Source organism: Notolepis coatsorum, assembly GCF_963971535.1.
Source record: "Notolepis coatsorum genome assembly, chromosome: 1".
In the NCBI taxonomy this organism is placed as follows: Eukaryota; Metazoa; Chordata; class Actinopteri; order Aulopiformes; family Paralepididae; genus Notolepis; species Notolepis coatsorum.
The window spans coordinates 165020246-165042983 of NC_140165.1; the positions used below are offsets into that span (position 1 = coordinate 165020246).

At 45.5% G+C, this 22738-nt stretch overlaps 1 protein-coding gene across 1 annotated transcript in view; it reads right to left on the reverse strand.

The window, feature by feature from the left end:
* Positions 1 to 820: 820 nt before the first annotated feature.
* LOC311223410 (glypican-5-like) overlaps positions 821 to 22738 on the reverse strand; it is a gene marked incomplete at its 5' end in the record, with an annotated part of 177236 nt that continues 155318 nt past the window's right edge. Inside the window, one exon of the mRNA XM_084308198.1 lies at positions 821 to 1925. Within this exon, the coding sequence (XP_084164324.1) occupies positions 1774 to 1925 (152 nt within the window). The 3' untranslated portion in view covers positions 821 to 1773. The remainder of the gene's footprint in view (positions 1926 to 22738) is intronic.

Consider the following 22738-nt stretch of genomic DNA (forward strand, 5'->3'; position numbering starts at 1 on the left):
CAAAATGTTTGGTATAGCGCCCCTAGTGGCGAAGCATCCACGAGCCGCTCAGTGACCTAAAACCAAGAGGCAATGACTATCTATGGGACTTGATAGTCTTTGGCATGATTTATATCTGTTTGTTTTTACCTAAATGTTGTAGATTGTAGAACACCGCCTAACCCTGTTTACTCCACAAATGCCCCAAATAGAGGCGTGGCTGATCACAGAAATGCCATGGACGTGATGCTAGTCTGATGTATCCGACATCTATATTTGTCTGCTGCTAGCGTGAAAGGGAGTGCTTCTTTGATTAAGACAAAAACAAAATAACCAAAAAAACTACAAAAAAATACCTAACAATTCAAGCAACTTTCCTTCTTATAGAGTGCATGGAAAGACGCACGGAAGATGACAACAACAGTGAGTGATTTATCTTGGTGTTCTGGCAGCCTGCCTGGAGGAGCAGAGCGGCAGTCAGGGACCAGTCAGGAGCGCAGGAGAAGGGGAAATAGGCTCCAGGAGCTATCGCCTCCTACCCAGACCTGAGAGGAGGATTGAGTTTGAAAGGCGGTAATAGACTCCAGGGGAAACTAATCTACTTCTAAAGGAGAGAGGAGTATGAATACCCTCCCCTTTTCCCCCTACTCTCCCTCCCTCCCTTCTCATCCTCTCTCTCCTCCTCCCCCTCCTTCTCATCCTCCTCGTCTCCCGCAGAAGATGTACTGCAGGTCATTCGTGTCGTTTCAAACGCACTGATAAAAAACTGACTTTTTTTTTCTTTCCAAAAATGGCATTGTTGACACATATTTTTATGAATGAGGGCTGACTGTATGTTATATATATACACTGAATATCTTAAATACAAAAAAAAATACAACATTTGTTATATTTAAGGACATTGTATTCGTATAGAAACAAAATTTGAAGGAACTTTGGATACATGATGAAACACTGAAGAAAAGAACACCAGGGGTTTTGTACAAATACATCTGCCGTTTGTGTTGTCAACTTGAAATGAACAAATAAGCGGGAATAGTATTCTAAGCTAGCTGACGTGTAGTTATTCCAAAGTAGCCGTCAAGGAAAACAAACAGCTGTACAAACCCATTAGGGAAGAACAGACAATACAGCAATCTCTCAAATCCTAGTATGAGACAGTGCAGTGTGCTAAAGCATATTGCCATATACATATATATCTACGTATCAAATATATTATGCAATGAGATCAACTTAAATTAATTTCAATATTATCTTTTTTTTTTCCTTTTACATCATAAAGGGTTATTTCCCATCGCATCGAGGGAGCGGATGTGTAATGCATGGCAGTGACATTAGCAGTTTGTTTAATATGCCAGTATTAGTGTTAGTGAACGTCATCGAAAAATAAACAAATTATCTCATTCTCCTCTCCTCGAAAGTCATCTCATATAAACACAGTGTCTATCGGTATGTCGACGTTACTGTGGGTTTCACCACAGCGTTAACGTCGTATTCTTCTTTACTCCTCACTGCTACCCTGTGTCCTGTACTGTGTGTGGAATAGACCTATCTCAAACCCTGCCCTCTTTTCTTGATCCTCCAATCACAACTGTCGCTTACCTCGGACAAACCAAGTTTGTCCGAGGTAAGCGACAGTTGTGATTGGAGGATCAAGAAAAGAGGGCAGGGTTTGAGACAGGTCCATTGGTCCCTATTAACATAGGAGCTTTGGCGTCCTCGGTTTGTCCCCCCGCTTCGTTGGCCCCAGCCTTCTCCAAACTAAAAGTCTTTAGAGTGTCTCGATGGCCGCCACTACAGGGCCAAGAGAATCTGTAAACAAGTCAGTATCAAGGCGCAGATGGCTCCCGTCGTCGTCCCGTGTGATCTGGAGTGGCTCTCTGTGTCGGAGTCCCCTCCGCTCGCATGATGGTGACGCCTCTGGTCACCGCCCGCGTCTGGACTCACTGAGGAGAGAAGAGAAGACACAACCAACGAGGCAATTAGAGCGACCGCCTGCGGCTTGTTTTTTTAGAAGTTAGAGGAGAGAGGAGGCGATCGGGTGTCAAGAAGGGAAGCGTAATGTGATTAATTGCATTAATTCTTTCGTTGCGTTTAATCGACCAATTAGAGCTGTTGGAGCATGAATACTGACAGCAGGGCTGGGTGATAGGGCTGGGTGATAGGGCTTAAGTATCATATCACGGAGGAAGGAGGATCTAGAGGTCGGTGTTGGAGCATGAATACTGACAGCAGGGCTGGGTGATAGGACTGGGTGATAGGGCTTAAGTATCACATCATGGAGGCAGGATGATCTAGAGGCCGGTGTTGGAGCATGAATACTGACAGTGGGGCTGGGTGATAGGGCTGGGTGATAGGGCTTAAGTATCACATCATGGAGGCAGGAGGATCTAGAGGCCGGTGTTGGAGCATGAATACTGACAGCGGGGCTGGGTGATAGGGCTGGGTGATAGGGCTTAAGTATCATATCACGGAGGCAGGAGGATCTAGAGGCCGGTAACTGAAAGGTTGCTGGTTCAATCCCCGTCCCAGTCAGGAGGGTGTATTCCAGCTGTGAGCTAGTGACCGAAGGGTGGCTGGTGTTACATCTGTGGAGCCCACCATCCTGCCCAACTGCACTTAACCCCAAAACTGCTTGACCCTTGACCCTGCGCTCTCTGATGAAATGCACATGTGTGGGGGACTGTGTATGCACAGTATGTAACTAGGAGGGATATGAGGACTGTGTGTGTAACAAGGAGGGATATGTGTACATTGACAATAAAAAAAAATGTCTTCTTGCTCTTGAAGGCATTTTTTTTATTAACTTAAAAATACAGTACATAATATACCTTCATACAGTATTTGAGCCCTCACTGACAGTCCTTGTGTCTATCCGTCCATTACTAACATTTTCATGTTGTTATTTTTGTCAGGGGACAATAAAGATAGATTGTGTCATATTCTTTTGTATTCTTTATATTTAATATTTAATTGTTTTTTTTACTTTTACTACAAACACATCAGACAACAACACATACTAAAGAAAACCACTACGTACATACAGTACATACTGAAGATCAAGTTGGGGACTCAGGTACACAACAATAACAACCATACACACACGTATACATACACACTCGGTAACTAGGTATATATCCAGCTGACCATATTAATTTATTATATATATATATGATAAATATATACAAAAATACATGCATGCTTCCTACTATTGCCATATACTGGCATTACAGCTGGAGTTGATCCTCGTGTGGTTGCTCACTGCTCCTAGTTAGGATGGGCCAAATGCAGAGGATGAATTTCCCCAAGGGGATTAAGAAAGGTTCAACAATATGCGTATACATATATTCATACATCTCCCCCCTTAGTTGAGTAACTAGGTATAGAGAATACACAAATACACATGTGCATACACACGGCCACTTACTGACACACACACACGCACATCAATATTTTTTATTTTCACTGAGCTACTTTTTGTCGTTGGACAAATGGAAAAAGGATCATCTGCGCCTACTCCTCATCTGTTGTGCTTTTATTCCCTCACTAAGTTAAAGGTTTATGCAGGTTAATAGCTTCCCTGATATGGATTTCTGCCTATGGAGATTTCTAATAGATAACACCTCAGATTTGATTGCAGGATCTTTCTATGAATGAAGTCTTGATTACTGACTGCTTCTCCCCAGAGTGAACACCCCTGTATGAGCCCTTGTCGGAGGATCCAAGTGTGGCTTGAAATTAACTGGATATTGATTCGCGGCAGCGGAGTCCCCCCAGGAAGGCCTCTGCAGGTCAACAGCAGCCAGGTCCACTGCCTCTGACAAGACCACCGATCATCAACACCCCAATCATCTCTCGCTTCTCAAGTTTCAAGGATTCTAATACATCAACATGATATCCACTAGAGTCTATGGTTATATGATTAATACATTTTGTATGCTAGAGGATACTCTCTTAGTCCAGTGTCAGCACTCTTGCACTGTAAAATGTATGGAATGGTAGAACCCATATGATATTTAGTAGTGAAATAGCTGCGGATCAATCGATGGAGCGACTGACCAACCGAAGAGGTGAGCTGAGCGAAAACACGAAGGCGAAGAAAATAACAAGCATAAACCGGAAGAACCCTGGGGAAAAATAAGTGTTTGGGTATAGGAACATATTTGATGAATTCTTCATAATCATCTGCAGGTGAGCTAGCTTGCCACCGGTAAACAGGATGCAGGTCTTTTATAATTACTATGGGGGGAAATGCCACTCAGCATTACAGAAAGTGTTCAGAGTGTTCTCTTAAACTCTTGTGTGTTGTTAAAAGTGTTTTACATTAGATGGTATTTATTTTACATACTATAACTGCAACCCACCATCAGGCTTCATAACCATGGGCATGGACAGCTGCCAGCAGCTGGAAAACTAACGGCTGCAGAACTCGAAAACTATTAGGAATGTCTGACCACAAAAATAATGGATTGCACGGAGCAAGTTGCACCCTTACTTACAATTCATTATGAATTGAAAATGGGGGACCCTGATGTAAACAAGACGAAAGTATTTCTCTGGTCTGCATCCCCTTAACAATTGTGTGTATTGAGCCGTACTGTATTGTACCCATTCTGCAATCTGTTAATAACATTTTCATTCAATCAATCACCGTGCAGATTGATTGATTGATTGAAAATTTTATTAACAGATTGCAGAATGGGTACAATACAGTACAGCTCAATACACACAATTGTTAAGGGGATGCAGACCAGAGAAAGACGTTCGTCTTGTTTACATCAGTGTCCCCCATTTTCAATTCATCATAACATTATATGGTTAGGAGGTTGGGTAGGTGGGGTGGAGGGGGGAAACTGTACATTGGAGGTGGTTGGGTGGGGTGGGGTGGGGTGGGGTGGGGGGTGGGGTGGGGTGGGGCGGGGTGGGGTGGGGGGTGGGGGGGGGGTTGGGTAGGTGGGGGGGGAACTGTACATTGGATTATCGACGAAACCTTACTTGGTCTTGTGTATTATTGGGTTAGGACATTTACTGTACATTGGAGGGGGTTGGGTTAGGACATGAACAGGCTGCGTAAAAAGGGCATTTCTCTACTTGATGCTAGAGCACATCAAACGTCTGGCCTGAGCCCCCACATAAAGCCACAATCCATCCCCTCTGTGTAATTATAGAAAAACCAGGATCAATTAAATCTAATTTAAGATAAGGCCATTATTTAAAAATAAAAAGAAGTGTGTATCTCTGCATGAAGCCAAGTGGAACAATAACGTGTCGCGCCGCTCTACCGCGTCACGGCGAGGACTGTCCCAAGTCCTGACTCCACCACCTCATCCTCTTGTCACATCCTCAGAGCAGTCGATACGGCGCTCCGACTGACAGTCAGTCACTCTCAGGTTGCGGACGCAGTCAACATACAGAGCAGCAGGAAGGCTTATTCACATTCTATACCCTCACCCTGTCAATGCCGTCCTTACGAGATACATAAACATGGTGAATCTAGGGAAGGGGTTGCAAAGTATTACCATGAAAATACTAGGCTTAGGAGGTAATGTATACCTACTACTACAATACCACTACTCTCTATGTACACTTTATTGTCTCTTGTAAAATAGATGTTCCCAGGGGTTTCTTGTCTCTACCTGCACAGTTTTCTGACCAGTAATTTCCTTTCATTTGATAAAAACTATTTGTGCAAATAAAGAATAATAAAAAAGAATACACAAATAATACATTATATAAATAATACACAATCATAACAGCAATCACAATGTTATGTTGCAAACACTTTTTAGCCCAAAGTCAAGCCAAGAGTGTGGGAACAGAGGACCATGAGTGTTCGCTAACTAGCAGCAGAATGTGTGAAACCACTGGTTTATCGTCTAATTTAGTTAACCCAAATTATATTAAAGTGAAATGGAAATTTCTGTCACTTATTTTTTTTTTTTTTTTTTTTTTTTTATATTTTACCACAGACTAGTACAGGACTCTGCAGGACAGCATTCACTTATGCAGCCCCCCAGTCAAAGTTAAAGTTGGAAGTTCTTCCTTCCCTTACGGAATTTAAATGTCTGATTTCATTTCTCTATGATTCATGTTGTAACTGTTTTTAACTGATTGCACTGCACATTGTTTTGTTGTTTTATCTTGTTGTACACTCAGCAGTTCTGTAAATGAGGTGGCCTCACCTCAGAGCTCACCTGAGTATAAATAAAGGTTTCAATCAATAAATTATATTTCTTTCACATCAAATTATCTTTGTATTTTTTTCTCATTGTTACAGTAGTTCTTGATTATTTTGTATTGTTCAAAATAAACAATTCATTCATTCAGAATGAACCGCATCATCAAAATGTTGCACCCTGTCCCAGCATGCCAGCAGTCTAGTTTATATAGACGTCGGGTGGCAGGTAACGTAGGCTAGGGAAGGAACTTTGAATGGCATTGCATCAACTAAAATACTACTTTTGAGGTTTTATTCAAAGTTTTAAGCAGACGTATCAGTGCCAAGAAACGTTTCATGCTGTTTGTATGTTTTTATTGCAAAATATTTGAACCAGCTGGCGGGACTAAATGGAATGTCACACTCTATTCACCTTCTGTTTCCAAGCAACAAGGCCACTGCCAGTTTGCCAATTTTGTCTTTTCATTTCCTATGGGCTTCTGACACTGTATCTAGAAAGGGGTGTATTAGCATTCAAAGTACATCAGTTTTGAATGAAATATACCATGCCCTGTGTTTTATTTGTCATTATTTGTCTTTATTTTCTATAAAACTTGAAGCTGTATGGCATAAGTGCCTACTTCAGTGTCAATCTGTAGACCTGCTTGTATGTATTATGAATGTTCCTTGTGTGTGTTTGGATGGGGGGGGGGGGGGGGGGGGGGTGTTGGGGGGATTTTTTATTTTATATTGATGTAATCTGAGTATAATTTTGCTTCTTGGATAATGCCACGTACAAGCCCCTAGAGGGTTTTTAGGCAATTTTCCTTCACATCTTTGTGGATTATATTGTATGTAAAAAAAATTATATGTGTAAATAAACAAAAGGAAAGTTCTGTACAGGTATCTTTGTTATGAGGATAATGAGATAGCTAAATAGTTGTGTGCTTATACAGTAGATGCATTGTTTGAATATACTGTACCTTACTGTACCTTAGCATATACCTTAATGTATACCTACTACTACAATACTGCGGTACGACTACAAGGCCACTACTCTCCATGTACACTATATTGTCTCTTCTAAAATAAATGTACATTTGCATTAAACTAACAAGAGCACCACCAATACTGTACAACACAATACTGTTTAATTTTCTCATATTTTCTCATTAAAGAAAACATGGCGATGCACCTGTAATCTAACAACATTGGTTCTAGTATTATCTTTATCCAGGGTACGTTCACTGAGAGCACACTTTTCAGCAGTGCCCTGGTTCACACTACAGAGGGTCGTGCGAACAGCCCCGAACATCTGTGGATGTGAGCTTCTCTCCGTCCAGGATATATACAATAGACGGTGTGTCAGCAAAGCCCACAGGATTACCGAAGGCCCCAGCCATCCCAACTACCGACTGTTCTGGCTGATGCTGCCCAGCAAACGGTACCACGGACAGCATCAAGGCCCCGGACCAGCAGGCCTTTCCCCCCCAGGCTGTCAGACTCATGAACAAATAACACTAATGACTTGCTACCGGCCTGTGACTGGAGTAATCTAGTGCAATTTTATCACAGAACTTCTGCTGATTTGCACACACTACACCCAGGCGGTGATAGTTATGTTACAGTCTAGAGCAGTGATGCCACAGATTACTTGTAAAAGTAATCCGATTACTGATTATTGATTACTCCTTTAAAAAGTAATCCAAGTTACTTTACTGATTACTTGATTATCAGAGTAACTTAGTTACTTTGAAAGTAACTAGGTTACGAAGTCGTCGTCGTTCCCCCAACCGTTTTTTTTAAACGCTTTATTGAAAGTGCATAAATTGTTTTTAACTTGTTTCTCTGCACATAACGTAAATTGTTAAACTAGTGCTTCAGCTTCTGTACCATCAAGTATGGTAAAGCAACAGTCTATGATGCTCACAGCATTAGAGCAGCCAGCCAGTGGTTTTACAAAACCAGTGTATATCCATTCACATCTAACAAATGCAGGCTGAACTATTCAATTATATCAACTGTAACTATTAAATTGTTTTTATAAATGTCTCTCTATAAACATACAATCAGTCTCTCTTTAACATGTAAATTAACTGTAAATCTGGCAAATAAGAGCTTTTGCTCTGCCACCATCAAATATACATTAATCAAAAGGGAAAGAAACAATCTCTCTCTTTTGCTGTTTGGCTGGCCTCCGAGTCCTCCTGTACCTAGTCGAAGCGTCGGCTAGTGAATGAATGAATGAATGAATGAAAACTTTATTAACAGATTGCAGAATGGGTACAGTACAGTACAGCTCAATACATACAATTGTTAAGGGGATGCAGACCAGAGAAAGACTTTTGTCTTGTTTACATCAGGGTCCCCCAGTGTTGTGATTCCAGATGCTTTCAATGCAATTGGATGTGCTGTTTTTAGCGGTAGACAGTATTTTGTTTCCTCCGCATATGAACGTGAAGTAGTGACTGAGGCTATACAAGCGTTTTGGGATGGAAGTCTGAACAGAAACTCACTTTTAATTTTGCCAAGCGTTTTGGGGTGGAATTCTCCGACGACGGAGCCCTGCTGTCACACGATTGGCGCATATGTCACATGACGTGCTGTGAAGACCCGCCCTACTCTGCCTCTGATTCGCAGACTGTGGATGGGGAATGTGATTGTACCAAAGCAGATGTCACTCACAGACAGAGTGTCCAGTCACGCCGCGGGGACACATTCTTGTGTAACCCTTTCACTGCCACACTACGTCACTCCCAAAAGAAAAACAGCTCAAAATGTATTTTTGACTGTCGAAAACGAAATAAAATACTGCATTCCGCCTGCATTATGAATTTATGATGAGATAGTAACGAAATAGTAATGCACAGCCACTTGGACAAGTAACTGCAATCAGATTACTGGCTTTTAAAGATTAACGCGTTAGATTACTATTTTCGGGGGAAAGTAATCAGATTACAATAACGCGTTACTTAGTAACGCGTTACCGGCATCACTGGTCTAGAGCCATTTTATCACTGATTCTACTGCCACATTGCACCCACTACACCCACACTGTGATTATTATATTGTGGTTATTGTATTGTACATTGTGCTATTTTTATCATAGCTTATGCTGCTATTTTTGCTAGTATTTTATAGCTTTCTTTTTTTCGACTACTTTATGTTGATGGTGCTGCGAGGAGCCGTGAACAAAATCATTTCACTCCGCTCTGCTGTAACAGTAACGGAAGATGTGGCAAGAAAACTGATCCTGATTCTGATTCATTCATATATTCTATCATCAGTGTTGTAGTCGAGTCACTAAATCTCGAGTCCGAGACGAGTCTCGAGTCCCCAGTGTTCGAGTCCGAGTTCAAGTCCAAGTCACCAAAGAAGAGCCCGAGTCGAGTCCGAGTCGAGTCCAAGTCATCAAGGTTGAGTCCACTCCACTCTGGCAGACAAATAAAAAAAGGTCTACATTAAACATTAATGACACAGCGGTCACCATTTCAAAGGGAGTTTATTTACTTTGTGACACAATAGCCAAACAAATACACTAGCCATCAATATCTTATGCCAAATGATTAGGGCCTATTACAAATAAAAAGTTAATAACTGTATTTATCAATTAACAAGTCAGAGTCCGAATGCAGTCAATGCTCGAGTCCAAGTCCAAGTCTGAGTCATCAGTGCTCAAGTCCAAGTCAAGTCACAGACTTGAGTCCGAGTCCTGGACTCGAGTACTACAACACTGTCTATCATTGCTAGAAGGTCTGAACTAGAATATGAACCACATTTGGGTGTAAGCTCCCGCAAACATTGTATGTTAAATAAAGTCTGCGCCCCATTAATTTTCCTACGTCCACAAATACTGACTGAACTGTCCTGGGACACAGGAAGAGCATATGTGAATTCTTAAAATTATTGGAATTCCCATTTAATTTAGGGAAGAGATGTATCACAAGTAGTATTGTTTCACCAATTAAAAGAAAAACAGTAGCCTAATTAAAATGTATTCTGATATATTCTAGCATTGCTAGAAGTTCTGAACCAGAATATAAACCTTATTTGGGTGTAAGCTCACGTGAACATTGTATGGCCTCATAGAGTCTGAGCACCATTCATTTTCTATGGGGCAGTCTTACATCACCGACCGGAGGGTCCTCTCCTAGAAGAGAGTGGTGCGTGTTCACAAATACTGACTTTCCTGGGGCACAGGAAGAACATTATGTGAATTCTTAAAACAAGTGGCATTCCCCTTTAATTAAATTAGGGAAGAGATATCTTAAATTGATCATGAGTAGTATTTTTTCAGCACCAATTAAAACAAAACAGTAGCCTAATTAAAACTGACATGCCCCAATTGCTCTCACCTCATCGCTTTATCTCTTTCATTTCACCACCAGCATACCATCTAGAATAGATTAAGCACCACAGCCAGCTCATCCCATCTAGGTTAAGCACCACAATCAGCACGTACCATCTAGGTTAAGCACCACAATCAGCACGTACCATTTAGGTTAAGCACCACCGCCAGCACATACCAGCTAGGTTAAGCACCACAGCCAGCTCAAACCGTCTAGGTTAAGCACCACAGCCAGCCCATACCATCTAGGTTAATATGTATGTGTTAGATGGGTTAATATATGTATGTGTTAGATGGGTTAATATATGTATGTGTTAGATCAAGTCAAGTCAAGTCAAGAGTTTTAATTGTCACGGCATACAGGTATACAATGAAATGCGGCTGGTCTTGCCCGCGACGATGTGCAATACAGTGGTACAACATATAATAGAGTCCAATAAAAATACAGTGGTACAGTGGGTTAATATGTATGTGTTAGATGGGTTAATATATAATGTGTTAGATGGGTTAATATGTATGTGTTAGATGGGTTAATATGTATGTGTTAGATGGGTTAATATATAATGTGTTAGATGGGTTAATATGTATGTGTTAGATGGGTTAATATATAATGTGTTAGATGGGTTAATATATAATGTGTTAGATGGGTTAATATATAATGTGTTAGATGGGTTAATATATAATGTGTTAGATGGGTTAATATATAATGTGTTAGATGGGTTAATATATAATGTGTTAGATGGGTTAATATATAATGTGTTAGATGGGTTAATATGTATGTTTAATGGGTCAATGTGTTAGATGGGTTAATATGTATGTGTTAGATGGGTTAATATATAATGTGTTAGATGGGTTAATATATAATGTGTTAGATGGGTTAATATGTATGTGTTAGATGGGTTAATATATATGTGTTAGATGGGTTAATATGTATGTATTAGATGGGTTAATATATAATGTGTTAGATGGGTTAATATATAATGTGTTAGATGGGTTAATATATAATGTGTTAGATGGGTTAATATATATGTGTTAGATGGGTTAATATATAATGTGTTAGATGGGTTAATATATAATGTGTTAGATGGGTCAATATGTAATGTGTTAGATGGGTTAATATGTATGTGTTAGATGGGTTAATATATAATGTGTTAGATGGGTTAATATATAATGTGTTAGATGGGTCAATATGTAATGTGTTAGATGGGTTAATATGTATGTGTTAGATGGGTTAATATATAATGTGTTAGATGGGTTAATATATTGTTATGGTTTGACACCGACCCCAAACGCAACGACACAAGAGAGTAGGATTCAGAGTTGCCAAAAACAGGGGCTTGTTTATTGAGACTAATTAAACAGCATAGAATAGGAAGAGTCTAAACAAGACAGGAATTCAAGCAAGGATGAAAATGTTCTGCTGCTCTGCAGCTTCTCCCGAGGTGGTAGTGGGGGGTAGCAGATGCTGACGTCAGAGCCGCTCTGCAGACCTCTCTCGGCAGAATCTCCGAGGTGATGCGGGACCGAGAGAGAGAGAGAGGGAGCGAGTCAACACAGGGTGCAGGTAGAACGAGCAGGAGAACAGGAGAGGTGACTTGTACCCAAAAACAAAAGTTATCCAAGTGAACTAATCTTCGTGTAAACACACACAGTGAGCAATGTTCCAAAACACAATCCCAAGTGAAAAATATCTTCGGTGCAAAAATAGACACTGAGAGCGAAGTCCAAAATACAATCCAATGTGATAATATCTTCGGTGTGATAAACACACAGTGGGAGATGTTAGGTCAAAATATAATCCCAGTGAAACAATCAAAAAGGCAACCGCTGGGTGAGTGACTGTCTGATAAAAAGGTGGTAATCTTCAGTGTTATAAAAACACACGAAAACGGAATTTGATCAAAGACAGTCATTAAAAACTCACCCAGGCGTTGTGCGTAAAGAGCGCTGGAACAGCAGCGGAGCGAGCGCGTCGCCACGGGAAAAAGGTGTCCAAGAGGAAGGCTTCTTGGATATCCTGGAGGTAAAGCACAGGGAACAACAGCAGCAGCAGGAACGGCGAATGCAAACAGAAAATATCAAAACGATCCAACAAAACTTGAGTGGGGAAACGGGGTATAAATAATACGGGATTGATTGATTGACAAGCAGTGACAGCTGGGGGATGTGATTGAAAAGCGTGTGGACGGGAGAGAACCAATCAACGACGTCTCTGGGAAGAAGCGTGTGAATGGGGGAATGAAATGATTAACAGAAACAAATGGAAAACAGAGCGAGGTGGTTTAAAGGAACAGAGCGAGGAAGTGAGCAAGGACAGAAACCTCACAGTACCCCCTCCTCCACGGGAGCCACCCGGCGACCAGGCCGACCCGGCTCGTCAGGATGGGCACGATGGAAGTCAGTGATCAAGCTGGGATCCACGATGAGCTGCCGGGAGACCCAGCTACGCTCCTCAGGACCGTAACCCTCCCAGTCCACCAGGTATTGGAACCCCCGGCCCCGCCGACGAACGCCCATCAACCGGCGGACCTGCCACTGGGGGTGACCATCCACCAACACGGGAGGCGGAGGATCAGGAGCTGGAGGCATAAGGGGACTGAGGGAGACGGGCTTAACCCGGGAGACATGGAACACGGGGTGGATGTGCATGGACGCAAGAAGTTTCAGGCGCAGGGCCGCCGGACTGAGTACCTTCAGGACCTCGAAAGGTCAGACGAAACGGGGGTTGAGTTTCTTGGCCGAGGACCGTAGCGGCAGGTCCTTTGCGGAGAGCCACACCCTCTGCCCAGGGCGGTAAGTCGGCGCAGGAACCCGGCGCCGGTCGGCACCACGACAGGCGCGCTCAGATGTCCGGAGCAGCGCGGTCCTGGTGATCTCCCAAACTCGTCGGCAGCGGTCGAGGTGGACCTGCACGGAGGGAACTGCCACTTCCGCCTCCTGTGCGGGGAAAAGAGGGGGTTGGTAGCCCAGGGAAACCTCAAAGGGTGAGAGGCCGGTGGCGGAACTGACCATTGAATTGATGGAGTATTCAACCCAGGGAAGGAAACGGCTCCAGGATGCCGGTCTCTCGGCTGCCACACACCGAAGAGCAGACTCCACGCTCTGGTTCATCCTCTCCGTCTGCCCGTTAGTCTGGGGATGATAACCAGAGGAAAGACTGACCGTTGCCCCCAATCCCTTGCAAAAGGCCCGCCATACCTGGGAAGTGAACTGGGGCCCCCGGTCAGAGACGATGTCCTGGGGAAACCCATGAAGGCGGAACACGTGGTGAGTCAGGAGGTCCGCCGTCTCGGCCGCCGAGGGAAGCTTGGAAAGGGCCACGAGGTGAACCCCCTTGCTGAATCGATCCACCACGGTCAGAAGGCAGGTGTTCCCCTGGGAGGAGGGCAGACCTGTGACGAAGTCCAGCGCCACATGTGACCACGGACGGCTCGGAACGGGAAGTGGCTGCAAGAGCCCGGAGGGTGCCTGGTGAGAGGCCTTGCTGCGGGCACAGACCGCGCAGGCCAATACGAACTCCTTGACGTCGTTCCGCATGGTGGGCCACCAGAAACGACGAGCCAGGAAGGAGAACGTGCGATGGACGCCAGGGTGGCAGGCGAACCGGCTGGTATGGCCCCAAAGCAGTACCTGGGACCGGGCAGAGTCAGGGACGAAGAGACGATGCATAGGGACGTTGCTAGGAGCACGCTGGAAGCGTAGGGCACGCCTAACCACACCCTCGATGCCCAAGGTGATGGCTCCAACCACTCGGGCCTCCGGGAGGATGGGAGTAGGGTCCTCAGGGGGTGGAGCCCCCTTGGAGTGTAACCGGGACAGGGAGTCGGCCTTCGTGTTGCGGGAACCGGGGCGGAAGGTCAGCGAGAAGTCGAACCGACTGAGGAAACTGGCCCATCTCGCCTGCCGACCGTTGAGGCGCCTGGAAGCGCGGATGAACGTCAGGTTCTTGTGGTCCGTCCAGATGGTAAAAGGCTCCTCGGCACCCTCTAGCCAATGACGCCACTCCTCCAACGCAGCCACGACCGCCAGCAGCTCCCGATTGCCGGTGTCGTAGTTCCTCTCGGCAGGGAGGAAGCGACGCGAGTAGAAGGCGCAAGGATGCACCTTCTGGTCCGAAAGAGAACGTTGGGATAGGACAGCGCCCAGGCCAGTATCCGAGGCGTCCACCTCCACAATGAACTGTCTCTTGGGGTCAGGGTGGAGCAGGATAGGGGCGGAAGTGAACCTCTTCTTGAGGGAGCGGAACGCAGCGCATGCCGCTGGGGACCAGTCGAACGGCAGAGCGGGGGAGGTCAGCTTGGTAAGTGGCTCCGCCACTTGACTGTAGTTCCGGATGAACCTTCGGTAGAAGTTGGCGAACCCGAGGAAGCTCTGTAACTCCTTCCGAGTGGTGGGTTCAGGCCAATCCTCCACAGCTTGGATCTTGCGAGGATCCGCTCGGGTCAAGCCCTTCTCAACGATGAAGCCCAGGTAGTCGACGGAGTCGGAGTGGAAACGGCACTTCTCCGCCTTGACGAAGAGCCGATTGTGGAGGAGGCGCTCCAGCACACGGCGGACATGCTGGATGTGTTCCTCGAGGGTCCTGGAGAAGATGAGAATGTCGTCCAGGTACACCACCACGAACACCTCCAGCATGTCACGAAGGACGTCGTTCATGAGTGCCTGGAATACCGCCGGGGCGTTGGTGAGGCCGAACGGCATCACTAGGTACTCGTAGTGGCCCCTGGGGGTCTTGAAGGCGGTCTTCCATTCATCGCCCTCATGGATACGGACAAGATGGTAGGCACTCCGGAGGTCCAGCTTGGTGAAGAACGAGGCCTGGGTCAGTGGCTCGAAGGTGGAGCTCATGAGAGGTAGGGGGTACTTGTTCTTGATGGTGATCTCGTTGAGCTGACGATAGTCGATGCAGGGTCGCAGGTCCCCATCCTTCTTACCAACAAAGAAGAAACCGGCCGCCACCGGGGAGGAGGAAGGCCGAATGAGTCCTGCTTCCAATGACTCAGAGATGTAGAGATCCATCGCCTTCTTCTCCGGAACGGTCAGACTGTAGAGGCGGCTGCCGGGAAGGAGAGCCCCTTGGCGGAGGTCGATGGCGCAGTCATAGGGGCGGTGAGGTGGAAGGGCCTGAGCCCTGGATTTACTGAAAACCTCCAAGAGGTCGTGGTACTCGGGAGGTATGGACGAGAGGTCCGGAGGCAACTCACCAGCGGGCCTCCGGGGCGGGGGACAGGACGCCGCCTGCAGACACAGGGCGTGACAGGAGGAGCTCCAGCCCTTGATGGTACCGGAGGACCAGGCGATGTGGGGCTCGTGCAGCGCGAGCCAGGGCCTACCCAGGACCACCGGGACAAGGGGGGATTGGGTGATGAGGAACTGGATTCTCTCGACGTGGTTCCCAGCGATGGTCAGCACGACTGGGCCGGTGCGTTGAGAGATGTCGGCCAGGCGGTGTTGGTCCAACGAGAAGATCTCCAAGGGCCTCACTAGGTCCTCAAGTGGAATGTTGGCTCGGGTAGCGAACTCGAAGTCGAGGAAATTCTCGTCAGCCCCAGAGTCGATGAGGGCCTCCACCGTGGCACGTTGGTCCCCCCAGGCCAGGGTGACGCTCATCAGATGGTCAGGTGGTGCGCGGCGCTGGGAATGGGAAAAACGGCTCACCAGGATCTCCCGGGGTCTCGGCGAGCCTGATCTTTTGGCCGGGTGGGGCAGTTGGCGATTCGGTGTCCCGCACCTCCGCAGTAGAGGCAGAGACCGGACCTGAGCCTTGCCTCACGCTCCGCCTGGCTCAGATGAGAGCGTCCCAGCTGCATGGGTTCCTCCTCGCGAACCGAACGGGGAGGCCTGCTACCACCAGTAGTGTTGAGGACAGGGCGTCCAGGAGTGACGTCATGCGTCCGGGGAATCCGGGGTACCTCAGGAGGTAACAGTCGGGTCCTCTCGCGCCTTCTCTCCAGGAGGCGTTCGTCGATGCGGATGACAAGGCTAAACAGCTCCTCGAGGGAGTCGGGCACCTCCCTGGTAGCGAGCTGGTCCCGGACTGCGTCACTGAGCCCCCTCAAGAAGGTTAGGCGAAGTGCAGGGTCGTTCCATCCACTCTCCACCGCCGCCAGTCGAAACTCCAGGACATAGTCCGTCACCCTGCCGCTCCCCTGTCGGAAAGTCCCCAACCGGGCTCCAGGGTCCAGACCTCGGGCTGGATGGTGGAACACTCTGCGGAGCTCCGCCACGAAGTCTGGATAGGAGAAAACAAAATCTGCATCCATTGCCCAGGAGGAAGTGACCCACTGGGCAGCATGGCCTGAAAGCAAGTTCGTCATATAAGCCACTTGGGACCCTCGAGCAGTAAAACGGCTTGGTTGATGACGGAAAACCAACTCACATTGCATGATGAATGTGGCACACTCCTCGGGATTGCCGTCGAACAGCCGTGGGATGGAGAGACGGGGTTCCCGAGGTGCGGGATCTGCAGGGGCTGCGGTGAACGCTCCTGAAGGATGTGAAGGAAGTAAAGCATTAACGGTGTCGCTCAGCGATTGAAGCTGAGCGAGAATACCGGATTGTTGTCCCGCCAGAGCGGCCATTGACCCTTGAATAGGCAGGACCTGTTCCCTGAGATCCTGCACCGCAGCCGCAGCCCTCTCTAGTTGGTGACTGTGATCCCTGGTCAACTCGACTTGATTAGCAAGTGCGGTTCTGACCCTCTTTGTGTCGGCTGGGGTCGTCATTTTGGTTGGATCGTAATGTTATGGTTTGACACCGACCCCAAACGCAACGACACAAGAGAGTAGGATTCAGAGTTGCCAAAAACAGGGGCTTGTTTATTGAGACTAATTAAACAGCATAGAATAGGAAGAGTCTAAACAAGACAGGAATTCAAGCAAGGATGAAAATGTTCTGCTGCTCTGCAGCTTCTCCCGAGGTGGTAGTGGGGGGTAGCAGATGCTGACGTCAGAGCCGCTCTGCAGACCTCTCTCGGCAGAATCTCCGAGGTGATGCGGGACCGAGAGAGAGAGAGAGGGAGCGAGTCAACACAGGGTGCAGGTAGAACGAGCAGGAGAACAGGAGAGGTGACTTGTACCCAAAAACAAAAGTTATCCAAGTGAACTAATCTTCGTGTAAACACACACAGTGAGCAATGTTCCAAAACACAATCCCAAGTGAAAAATATCTTCGGTGCAAAAATAGACACTGAGAGCGAAGTCCAAAATACAATCCAATGTGATAATATCTTCGGTGTGATAAACACACAGTGGGAGATGTTAGGTCAAAATATAATCCCAGTGAAACAATCAAAAAGGCAACCGCTGGGTGAGTGACTGTCTGATAAAAAGGTGGTAATCTTCAGTGTTATAAAAACACACGAAAACGGAATTTGATCAAAGACAGTCATTAAAAACTCACCCAGGCGTTGTGCGTAAAGAGCGCTGGAACAGCAGCGGAGCGAGCGCGTCGCCACGGGAAAAAGGTGTCCAAGAGGAAGGCTTCTTGGATATCCTGGAGGTAAAGCACATGGAACAACAGCAGCAGCAGGAACGGCGAATGCAAACAGAAAATATCAAAACGATCCAACAAAACTTGAGTGGGGAAACGGGGTATAAATAATACGGGATTGATTGATTGACAAGCAGTGACAGCTGGGGGATGTGATTGAAAAGCGTGTGGACGGGAGAGAACCAATCAACGACGTCTCTGGGAAGAAGCGTGTGAATGGGGGAATGAAATGATTAACAGAAACAAATGGAAAACAGAGCGAGGTGGTTTAAAGGAACAGAGCGAGGAAGTGAGCAAGGACAGAAACCTCACATATATAATGTGTTAGATGGGTTAATATATAATGTGTTAGATGGGTTAAACTTAATATATAATGTGTTAGATGGGTCAATATGTATATGTTAGATGGGTTAATATATAATGTGTTAGATGGGTTAATATATAATGTGTTAGATGGGTTAATATATAATGTGTTAGATGGGTTAATATATAATGTGTTAGATGGGTTAATATATAATGTGTTAGATGGGTTAATATATATGTGTTAGATGGGTTAATATATAATGTGTTAGATGGGTTAATATATAATGTGTTAGATGGGTTAATATATAATGTGTTAGATGGGTTAATATATAATGTGTTAGATGGGTTAATATATAATGTGTTAGATGGGTTAATATATAATGTGTTAGATGGGTTAATATATAATGTGTTAAATGGGTTAATATATAATGTGTTAGATGGGTTAATATATAATGTGTTAGATGGGTTAATATATAATGTGTTAGATGGGTTAATATATAATGTGTTAGACAGGTCAATATGTATGTGTTAGATGGGTTAATAGATATGTGTTAGATGGGATAATATAAATGTGTTAGACGGGTTAATACGAATGGCTTAGATGATTATTCCTGCATGATGTGAGCTACATCACACTCATTACACGCAATCAGCATAAATCACACACATAACTACTGGATGTACAGACATGTTCAAATACTACCCTCTGGTGCAAACTAAATGAATAAAAAACACCAAAACAAAACATAAGCCCCAAGACACCGGGCCAGAAGACAACGTCAAACAGCTGACCAACTTGTTTATCCTTTTCATGCAATGCAAATACCTCTGATTACGCATTTCAAGTAATCGGCTCATATCGACCGCGGCGATGAGCTTTTCCCTCAAATCAAACATCAAAGGCGCCTGTGTTTTCAGAGATGATCCGCTAATTAGCTTGAACGCCACATCACCACATATCACTTTTTCCTCTCTCCTGAAAAACACAATTTGCATAATGAATCAAGGTTTCTGAGTTAGCACAGTTCCCTCTCTTATTAACCTTCCATTAGCCTTGTCATTAACATAGGCGGTGTCAAGCATTAGTGCCCAGGATCACACATGCCACAAGGCTCGGCCCAAATTCACCGAACCACCGGCGGAATTGCTTACGGGTGATTAGGCCACTGATATGGCTCGCTGCTTCACATAAAAATGTCCATTTACTAGAGGCTGCTCAGAGGGAAGGCTGCAGAACAACACGCGTCCTGTTGGAGCCCGCGATTATACGAGGTACTTTGCAGTGGTGGAATAAGTACACAGTTCCTTTACTTAAGTACAAGTAGAAATACCCAGATAAAATAGTACTCTGGTAAAAGTAAAAGTCCTCCATTCAAAATCCTACTTAAGTAAAAGTAGAGAAGTATTTGATAGTGAATGTGCTTAAGTATCTAAAGTAAAAGTATGCGTTCTACTCTATGTTTGTGTATTCCAGTGCTTGGGAGCATTCGATCCTCGTACCATTGACCTCTAAAGGTTAAAGTGGTATGTGGTTCAGTTGTGCTGCTCTGATTACGTACACATTTGAACTCAACTCTGGCAGGGTTATTTGGTAATTGGTCATTTGTGGGGTCAGCGGTGAATACTAATAGACTAAGGTGAGATATAAATGTCTCAGGTGGTTTTGACATGTGAGAAGATCGGAGGGGGGGGGGGGGTGTTGAGCGGGTGGAGGAGATGATTGTGGATGGGCGGAGGCCGAGAGGGAGACCGAAGCAGACGTGGAGGGGATGTGTGAAGAATGATATGAGGGATCTGGAGATAAATGTAGACATGGCCAAAACCATGCCCAGTGGTGTGGAGTCATCGCCCGGTCAACCTCACTGTAGTGGGAAAATAGGGATGTAAAACGAAGATGATGATGATATTACTAATACAATTATGTGAATCTTGATAGTGACATATTTGAATACATATAACATTTATTCCCTTGTGTTTTGTTTAAAAAAAGAAAGAAAAAAAAGAATTTAAACGATTTATTGGAATTTAGATTTTGATCTGTGTCATTCTGTGGTTTATTTGTTCCATTCTTCCCGATGGCATTAATCGAGTCTTGCTTCTCTGTCTCCTTAGGAAGTGCACTTACGACACTGACACAAGTGGCCATACTATTAGTGTGATGAGGAGAGAACACTAGCATCTGTCCCAATAATTATGGCATGTCTTTTTAAGAGAGGCGCACGCTGCCAAGGTAATTTCTCTTCAAAGACAGACGGCGAGGGAAGGAAGGCAGGAAGGATTGTCGCCAGCTTCACCGGGGAAACACGCCGCTGTGATGTCTTCAAAGACGAAGCCACGGAGGAGGTTCAGGAAGCCTCATAGCGAGCGCCATAACAGCTACATGGAAAAGTCATGCCGTATGTCATCTTTTGTTCGAGGGCGATGTAAGCATGAACGTGTGTATCTTACAAAGAGCATCTAATTTTACACATCAAATACTGTATGCTGCAATCTGCCATGTTGAGATGTAGGCCAGACTAGCTATACTGTAGCCATGCTATAACCATACGCACATTTTAATGATTTATTTATGTCCACATAAACACAAATAATGGAATCAGATATTGAGAGTTAGTTACAAAAGTGCCCGATTGGCACCAACATTGTTGCACACAAACAAGATAATAACACATAATGAAAATAACTGTAGCAAGTGAAAAGGCAACAGACAAAAAACACTTAATGGATATAAAAAGGAGCGTCTCCTCCATATTAAGCAGCTACTAATAACAGCAGATACTGAAAAACACCTTGCTAACTGAACAGCTACCAATAACAGCAGATACTGAACAACACCTTGATAACTGAACAGCTACCAATAACAGCAGATACTGAACAACACCTTGCTAACTGAGCAGCTACCAATAACAGCAGATACTGAATAACACCTTGCTAACTGAGCAGCTACCAATAGCAGATACTGAACAACACCTTGCTAACTGAGCAGCTACCAATAACAGCCGATACTCAACAACACCTTGCTAACTGAGCAGCTACCAATAACAGCCGATACTCAACAACACCTTGCTAACTGAGCAGCTACCAATAACAGATACTGAACAACACCTTGCTAACCCCCCCACCCAACACCCTCCAATGTACAGTTTATTCCCCCTCAAATGTATATATTCTCTTTGTATATATATTCTCTCGACATGGGCCGACTTCGGTAGGTTTGAGATCAGGCGGGCCGCTGCGTTCTGAATGAGTTGAAGAGGCTTAGTGGCAGTGGCCGGGAGGCCAGCGAGCAGTGTGTTGCAGTAGACGAGGCGGGAGATGACTGTTGATTGGACGAGGAGTTGGGTGGCTTCTTTTGTCAGGAAGGGGCGGATCCTTCTGACGTTGCTCAGGAGGAATCGGCAGGTTCTGGTCGTCGCTGCGATGTGAGCAGAGAAGTTCAACTGGTCGTCGAGGACAACACCCGGTCGGGGACGCAGTCACAGCTGCATTCTCGACTGTGATTGAAAGGTCGGTTAGGGGGGAGGATTTGGCCGGCAGGTGGAGCAATTCTGTTTTGCTTAGGTTCAGTTTGAGGTGGTTGGTCGTCATCCAGGCAGAGATGTCGGACAGACAGGCCGAGATCCGCTCAGAGACGTGGATATCTGAGGGAGGGAAGGAGAGGAAGAGTTGAGTATCGTCGCCATAACAATGGTAGGAGAAGCCATGAGACGTGATAATGTTACCCAGTGATTTAGTGTAGAGGGAGAAGAGAAGGGGTCCTAAAACCGAGCCCTGGGGGACACCCGTCCGCAGGGGGCGGGTGGCCGACAGGGTCCCTCTCCATGACACTTGGTAGGAGCGGTCATTGAGGTATGATGACAGCCATGTCAGCGCAGAGCCAGCCACTCCCATTCCTGCGAGGGCCGCACGGAGGATCTGGTGGTTGACTGTGTCGAAGGCTGCAGATAGATCTAGGAGAATCAGGACAGAGGAGAGGCCTTTCGCTTTTGCTAAGTGAAGTGCCTCTGTGACAGTAGCGGCGCCAGAGAATTGGCCTCGCGGGAGCTTTGGAGGGGCTGGATTGTTTATAGCAGGGGCTAATGAATTTTTATGCAACAAACAAAATAATGGCTAATTTAATATACTGATATTGAAAAAAAAAAGGTCTTTCTCTGGTCTGCATCCCCTTAACAATTGTGTGTATTGCGCCGTACTGTATTGTACCCGTTCTGCAATCTGTTTTTCATTCATTCATTCATGAACAGCAGATCAGCTGTTGCAGTCAGATCACCGCGGCGGGTGACGGACAGATCAGAATGCATGCAAACACGACTCACCATACCTTGTTTGTTGTTAAGTCCTCCAAAATCCCTGCTAATGTTTGAAACATGTCACATATCCACTCGCCGCCCTCCAATTCCAGATTGGCGTTGAATGCAGCTACTTTATCTGCCAACTTGCCTCGTTGTTGTTGTTGTTGT